The sequence below is a fragment of the Argiope bruennichi genome, chromosome 1, assembly GCF_947563725.1.
Source record: "Argiope bruennichi chromosome 1, qqArgBrue1.1, whole genome shotgun sequence".
NCBI classification, from domain to species: Eukaryota; Metazoa; Arthropoda; class Arachnida; order Araneae; family Araneidae; genus Argiope; species Argiope bruennichi.
The window spans coordinates 76,533,192-76,541,698 of NC_079151.1; the positions used below are offsets into that span (position 1 = coordinate 76,533,192).

The 8,507-nt window shown below is 28.7% G+C and overlaps 1 protein-coding gene across 1 annotated transcript in view; it reads right to left on the reverse strand.

Moving 5' to 3' along the window:
• The window catches only part of LOC129977974 (uncharacterized), a 31,270-nt gene that overhangs the window by 3,919 nt on the left and 18,844 nt on the right, over positions 1–8,507 (reverse strand). Inside the window, exon 4 of the mRNA XM_056090598.1 lies at positions 4,028–4,120. Coding sequence (XP_055946573.1) covers positions 4,028–4,120 — 93 coding nt within the window. The remainder of the gene's footprint in view (positions 1–4,027; positions 4,121–8,507) is intronic.

The following is an 8,507-nucleotide window of genomic DNA, read 5'->3' on the forward strand; positions in this document are numbered from 1 at the left end:
TTATAAGATTTCATGCTTGCTCCTAATTATGATAGGCTGGACAGCTCAAGAAAGTGAGAAGAAAAAAAAGATAAATATTGTGTTGAGAAACAGTAAAATAATTCTTATTAATGTTTATAGCCAATACTGAAAATTCTGGGAAGCTCCACTCTTTTCTAATAGGAATGATAGAGAGCCTCGTTGCTTCAACATTTCCTGTTATTGTAAACCAAAAACCTTTGATGGTATTGGATCTTTTTCAGCTGTAGTTAGTTACTTTTGTTTTAAAAATACAAGAACAAGGATCTTCTTATTCCTTTTCACTGATCTACACATAATATTGAATATTAAATTAATGTAAATACAAATAATTAATTTTACTAAATTTGGTTTAAAAAATATGTTGGTTTTTGAAAATTTGGGAAGATTATTTTGAATTTCATAAATGCTATCAGTAAAACAAAGAAAAATCTTATCACATATGTCTAAACTAAATACATTCTATTTTAAGCAAACTTTCAGATTTTCTTTTAATAATTCTATTTTTTTAGAGGTATATACAATAAAATATTTAGATATAAATAAGATAGAAAAGTGTAATGACCTTATTCGGTTCAAGCTATATTATGAGGAAAATAATATATTAGAACAAAAAATAAATTCTTTATTAGTATAGGAAAATTTTAATAATGAATATAATAATACAGAATTATACAATAAATATCCAAATAATTTAACTGGAATTATGATATTGCCATTTTTTTTTCTACATAAATGGTAGTATTTAACCAAAGATTCAAAATTGTGTGTCTTTCTTAATTTTAAAAATGTTTCTCTAAATTTCTTCACTATTTTATATAAATATTTTGTTAGAAACTTCATTAGCTTCTTTTGAAAATTGCATTTAATATTTATTTATAGTAATATACTAAATTAATGTAATTTTCTCTAATTTTTACATGTTTGCCAAATATTCTAGAAACTGAAAACCAATAAACCTAGATAATTTGCAAGATAAAGTATTAGACACCATAGTTTTGCTTTGGAATATTTTTTACTGTTTTAAAATATATTTTTGTATCTAAATTTCAAAATAACTAATACATATGAAACGGGAATTTAATGCATATATCATTGTGCACACATACACAGATATATATATGCAGAAAAGTTAATGTTAAAGGAATAAAATTCTTTTTTTAATGAACTATGGTGCATTTTTTTAAGGTTTTCTCTTTTGGCAACATGCTATTTTAATTGGTGGTTAACAATATTTTTTGACCGAAATTAAAAATACTTTATTATCAAAAGTATTAATTGTTTTGGTGGGGCCATAGTACTATTAGCACCTTACTACAGTGAGCTAATAGTAAAGTCTCACCTTGGGATTAGAAGGTTGAAGTCTAAATTTTTAAAATAATTTTTGCCATGCATATAACTGAGTGCACATTAAATCTAAAAGTTCTTTTGGATATCCTTTTGTCCCAAAATAGATTTTGTATTTATTTGAAATCGTATATAAATATAATTAAACTGAACTATATGTTTTGGATAATTTTTAGATATAAGATTTGGTAACATATTGAATTTTGTAAAATTTTAAGAAAATTATATTAAGATATTTGATCTATTTATGAGCAAACTGATTTTGAAAATGTCATCTTTGAATAGTTTTAATTACAGAATGTTGCTAAGATAGGGTCTTTGAAGTTTTTATACATATGGTTAAAGTAATCATGCTAAGGTACATTTTCAAGATTGGCCTATTCTGTGAAGGGAAAAAAAAAAAAGAATGACGATTATATTGGAATTATATCAAAAATATAGAAGTGTAGTTTTATTTTTATTAATTATGTTATATTATAATTAATAATAATTATCTTATAATAAAAATTATTATCATAATTATATTAAAGGAAAATTTTCATTCACTTGCTATAAAGTAGTTCTGAAATTTTTGCATTAACTATCTTCACAGCTCGGAACATTACAATGTTTTAAGTCTTGAAGTTCTTCAGATAAAAAAAAATTTCTTGTCATGTCCACATTTACTGAATCTAGAACTGTCTTCACTACTTGCTTTACTAGATTAGCTCAAATATCCTGTATTGCTTAGAATAAAATCTTGTGTTATATTTTTATTAGGACCTTTTAAAATTTAATAAAGAAATTTTTCTCTGCTTTTTTTTTTTTTTTTTTTTGTTCGTCCTGTCCCCTCTTTTGTCATTTGAAGTCTCAGGCAACAGCTAAGCCCCTATCATTTTGTCTTTGTAGTTTGAACAGTCTGGTATGATTCTAGAAAACGGGGGGGGGGGGTCTTTTTTTTTTTAATTTTTATTATTGCTATAGTGATAATAAAAGCTTTCCGTGTTATGTTTTTTATTGACATGATGTAGTACCTACCATTCACTTCTTTTTGGAATTTGTGTGCCTGGTCAGAAAACATCGCATAACTTTTCTTTTTCTTCCAAGATACTCTACCTTCGGTTGGAGAGAGATTGAGTAACTTTGATTTGACCCTACATACTTATTAGGGCTATTTTAAAGATTATAAAACAACAGAGTAATTAAACTAATATCACTGCATTGCTATGCCTGCAGATAAGAAGTGCGCATGCTACAAAACTAAATTAAAAATTTTCCTTTTTGTTAACATCCAAAGAAAGCAATATTTTTATCACAACTTTAACAGTGATGAAATTGTGTGAGTTAAGAATTTTATTAAACAATAAAATTGGTTTGAACGTAATTTACAATACAAAGTTTTCTTAAAAATTGAGTTCAAGATAAATTTTTTTAAAATCATAATTTTTTTTTCTTTTATTAAATTAGTTTTATTAAAATGAAGACGGCGCTCTTAAAGGTTATATGTAAATCAGTTTCAAGCAATAGTTATTCCAAAAATAATTGGTGAAAAACTGAGCATATACATTAAAGTTTGGCTTAATTTTTTAAAATTAAATAATTATTTTAAGAAATGATTCATTTTGAAAATATTACAGTTGACCTGGAAAATCACCGGAACGGCGTATGATAATTTCATATTTTTTAGAAGAAATTTTGAAACAAAATGACACGTTTACTTTAATTTTTGCTGTATATGATAAATTATGCAAAATTATTTTTTATTTCAATAACTTTTGATGGAAAAGTTAACTCTCTTCGTTTCCATATGAAAGAACTGTATAATTATCCGCAGTTCCAACTTTTTGTGTTTAATATGCAAAATTGCATATTTGTTTTATCGTATATGAAGTATAAAATCCCCATGTTTTAAACCTCCTTGAGTGCGAAAATCGTTTTTAGAAAATGTCTTTGTTCTGTGACAAAAATCAGTTAAAAACGTTTGTGCTAGATGGATGAAATTTGGTAGACGGTCTTTATACCAAATTTGTAGATTTCTATCAAATTTTGAGCAAAGTCCGCTCAGAATCCGTTTGTCTGACTATTAGAATGTAAATTAACACAACTACAAAACGAAGAGAAATAGATAGATAAAAATTCGTTACATAGATTTAACAGCTATAGTGTAGATTGCTTTCAAATTTTGAGACAAATCTAACAAAGGGTTGGCCATCTGTTGGTCTGTATTTTCAGAAGCATCTGAACACGATAAATCAATAACGCAGTGACTTTAATATATTAAATTTTGAATGGGATTTTGTGACTATAAGTGTAGTTCTGTGTTAAATTTTTGTTCCAATCGGGTGGGGAAAACGCATCTAAAATACAAATTTGACTTTCGAATACTATTAACCGCATGTCAGGAATTAAATACCAAAAAATTTAAAACTACCAAGATCGCATGATAGATTCAGTAAAAATGTTAAGTTCTGCCAAATATTAATATTTCGTAACTACTACTATTACCTAGTACCATGTAAGGCGTTCTCTGAGATAACACTTTTATTTGAGAGTGTGCGAGAAAGTTTTGAGAAGACTACTCCCGCTGGTTTGAAATTCAAATGTGATGCATAGATGGAACTGTTAATTTAAAATATTACGATACAAAAATGCTTTTATGAGATAAGAAAAAGTTTTAACTTACTAGCATCATCCCTAAGACAGTGATAGCTATGCAGTCCAGCAAGATGTCAATGAATAACATGACCACGATTGGTATAACAAACATCCCTTGTCTCTAGAATGATAAAGATATGGGGTAATAAACGAAGCATTGATATTTTAAAAGTTCTTTAAAAGATGGTATATATTTTCTGAAACTTTATATAAAAGAGGAATAACTTGAAGCTAATGGCGATAATTGAGATTTCAAAAAGGACGCAACTTGAAATACATGAGACTTTCCATAAATTAACAATTGGTGATTGGATAAACTTGCAGTATTAAAGACCGGATGATTTTCTTTAGTTCTTTAACAGTTTATATTTTGCACTTTACTACCATTCGTAATGACCCTACCACCCTCTCTCAAAAAAAAAATGGCATTCTCGCGCTGGGATGTAGGAAAGGATTGCAAAGGATATACAAGGTGACCCAAAAAAAGTGGAACAATGGTATGTAATTGCATTATTTCCTTAAATTTTGCAATTACAAATATTCTTCCAGTTACAGAATTTTATTATATAAATTTGGCAATTGTATGCAAACACTTTGACTTCAGCATAGGTTGATGATAAAAAATTTATAAAAATTAAATTTTTATACAGGCTTAATTAACACTTTAAAGGGCCATTTTTTTCTAGTCATATTATGTTAAAATATTTTTAGGCTTGAAATTAGAATAAGAAAAGAGATTCATTTAGCTTATTAGATACATTTAATTTGATTAATTAATAATTAAGTAACAAATCAAGACACGTCATTTTGTGTGAGATAAAGAACTGAAGCATTTAAGTTTCTGTCTGTCTAAAAAAATTTGTCCGAACTTATGCCAACCTACATAATTTCATACCAAGATTGATAAATTTGGTGGGAAGCATACTTCCCACGGCTCTAGAATGGGTTAATAACAACAACAAAAATATGCCAGTTAGTAAAATTGTTTTTGTTTTTTTTTCCTTTCTTTTTTAAAATTCATCTATAAACACACAAAGTTTCATGCTTCAACCCGCAAAATTTACTGAGATATTAAGAGGCAAAATTGCTAAACCACTTTTCATACCTCGGAGTGGTGTTTAAATGAGTCTTACATTTCAGAGATAATACTCATATCCCAATATGTTATAAAACTGACCGAATTAAAAAATAATGCATTTTTTAACTTTTATTAAAGTTAAAAAAATAAAATAATACATTGAGATGTTTTAAAAAATTGCTCAAAATGAACATTTTCGACACCTATACAAAGTTGTGTTTTTACTATACTTGGCTACACCTAATCTAATCCATCATTTGTAACATTAAGATAGGCTTCTTGAATTCGTCAACGAAGATTTGCTACATCTAAACGAAACGCATTATATATAAAAGTATGTAAGTTATTCACATACTAGCATACTATTATACAAAATGGGGAAATTCTGAAAATGCTATGCCATATAGTTGCAACTGATAATGAACCTTTTGTACTAAAAATGGACTTTAATGATTCCAAAAGTTTTGAGATTGATTCTTCATCTCGATTACAATGATATTTGTCAGTCCAAATCACAATTCTCATGAAAGAAAGATTTGACTCTACCAAAAGTTCGGTTCAATTACAAGTCATGATTTGATTATAGCTATTCAAAAAATGAAAGTCCACGAATGCAGTATTCATATTAGTTAGTACATTGAAATGTTCTCTACAGTATCGTTTTGGACTGTTGAGTTTCGTACACTAGTATGATGGTAACTTGAAATATAAGCTAAAAATGCAAATTTCTGTATCACTTGTATAATATTTCAATCTCTTTGTGAAAATTTGAATTCTGTTGTTCATAATCGCTAAACTGTTCTGTAAATATATTTTCTACAAGAATATACTGGGAATCCAGAAAACGACATTTATTTTGTTCTGCAACTAGTTCAGTACTATGATTTTTTAACTTTTAGTGGTTACTGAAATATATGTCATTCTTTTGGAAAGCTTAATATCACACATACAGCTTAGAGCAAATAATTTAATTTTCTTGTTCGTCGGTATTCCATAACTTCTGTAGCATAATTTAAATGCTCAATTTTTGAATTTCCTTCTTCATAAAGCTGTAGTTTCAATTGTCGACAGATCAAAGAAAGTATCAATATGAAGAATCCGAAAACTGATATCACTCGCTTTTTATTTTCAAATGTACTGCTTACTGAAATTTTTTTCATTTTATTTTTATTATTGGAATCATTCCTTCTTCTGGAAAACAATTTTGAACATATTTTTTTTGTTGACATTGATTCTCCAGTTAACTTTGACTAAAATATGTATGCAAGTTTTTGATTGCAGTGAGTTTTCTTCTATCACGCCAACTTTTTACCGGTTATTTACTCGTGATTATTATTAGCCATATTAGGTAAGATATTGGCTATATATTCATATCATAACAATCCATGCCATTCCTGATATTTTGGTAGAAGTTTGATCTGATTTTCAAACTACAGTCAAACCTCACTTAACGAGCTAGTACCTCCAAATAGCGAGTGATTCACATAAAGGCAAAACAGAATATATATATATATATATATATATATATATATGTGTATGTAATGATATAATGATATTTTAAACCCTTAATTTAAACCAAATTAATTTCCAAAGCTTTATCTTAATTTAGCCCATAGTAATTTCATTCTCTTATTTCCTGATGCAATTCCATTTTTTGTTTAATTAATTCAACTGAAACTGTGTAAAAATTACTGCGCAATCACTTCTACGTATCAAATGAAAGTGATCTCTTCGTTGCCCTTGACAAAGGTTAACACATGTATTCAATTGACACGTGGTCGGAAATCCCATGTTATATAAGACTAGTGATCATTTGTTTCGGCCCTTCTTCCCTCTTCTTTTTACTTCTGCTCTTGTAAATAAATCATACCTGTCTCCCGGATGAGAATAAAACGAAATTAAAAAATACAACGTCTCGTCTATGTCTTCAAACCTGCATTCTGCTTCAAACAAAATAATGTTACACACACATATTATATAATGACTCGCATAACATATGATATTTTACTTTATGGAGAGAGAGGGGATACCGTGATATCACTGGATTGACCAGTCTGTGCTGAGCTCTTATTTGAAGAAAGTTCCTTATACCTGCATGAAAGAAGCTTTGGCCAGATAGCGTTGCCGAACGTGAATCCGAGAAAATGCCAATGGAGTTTTAATCTACAAGGTTTTGTCCCTGGCCAAAATTATGGGGATAAAGGCGAATAACAGCGACATCATGAGCTGGTGGAAGAGAATACCCAGAATTACCAAAGAGCTTATAAAGCTGCATTCTGTGTCACAGCAAAAAGCTGCGGAAGAGATTTGATCAGGAGAAGAGGAAATAATAGACTCAGCAGAGCAACAACTTTCCAATAATATAAGGGAAATGCTAAAAGCATGTAAAATTATTGCATCACATATTAAGAAACATCACTCTGATAAAGCAGTAGCTATGAGCGTTAAAAATTCATTTAACGATAATGCCATGTCTCATTTTTGCCAAGTTTCGAAACGTAGTCAAAGATAAATGTCTAGATTATATTTTTATAAAATAAGTATACATTGTATAAAATAAACTACATTATTATAAATTTGTTTGAGTATATATATATATATATATATATATATATAATGCTTATTTTGGTTGAAGCAGAATGCAGCTTTGAAGACATAGAAATCGCTTTGGATTTTTTAATTCTCTTTAATATTCATTCCGGGAAAGCAATTATTTACAAGCAGAGACGCGGACAAGGCACATTTACAGCGCGAAACAAAAGCAGAAGTAAGAAAAGGAGCGTAAATAAATGATCATCAGTCTTAAATAACATGAGATTTCCGGTCACGTGGCGATTGACTACACGTGTTGACCTTTGACAAGGGCAACGGAGAGATCGTTTTCACTTCATACGTAGAAATGATACTCAGTAATTTTTATGCAGCTTCATAGTACGTGGAATGGTATCAGGAAACAAGAGAACACTTTAGAATGACCCCGACATGGGCCAAATTAGGCAAAAATTTAGGATAATTTAGATTAAATTAGATATTAAAATATCATTAGAATTTTCCCCCAGCGCAAGACGTGGAAGTGCGTCGGGGCCCTTCCACACACAGCCATACCTTACAGTGGTATTTAAGCAATAAATTAAAATTCAAAGGCATATTACAAGTGATACCCAAGCTTCCTTTACCTTTAAATTAATACAGAAATAATTTTGAACAAGATTATTTAAAACATAAAAAAAATAAAGTGATATCTGTGAAAATATTAGATAAATTTAAATATTCAACAACACCAAAATAATAACATTAAAATGTATAATATAAAAAATAGTTTTCTGCAGAAACTCAGTTTATTGTCTCTCACTTTGTAAGATTGTCTCTTTTTTTGGTGAGGAATGTCTCTAAAGAATGCTTGCACACAGTGTCCTTTAACTGTAGAAGG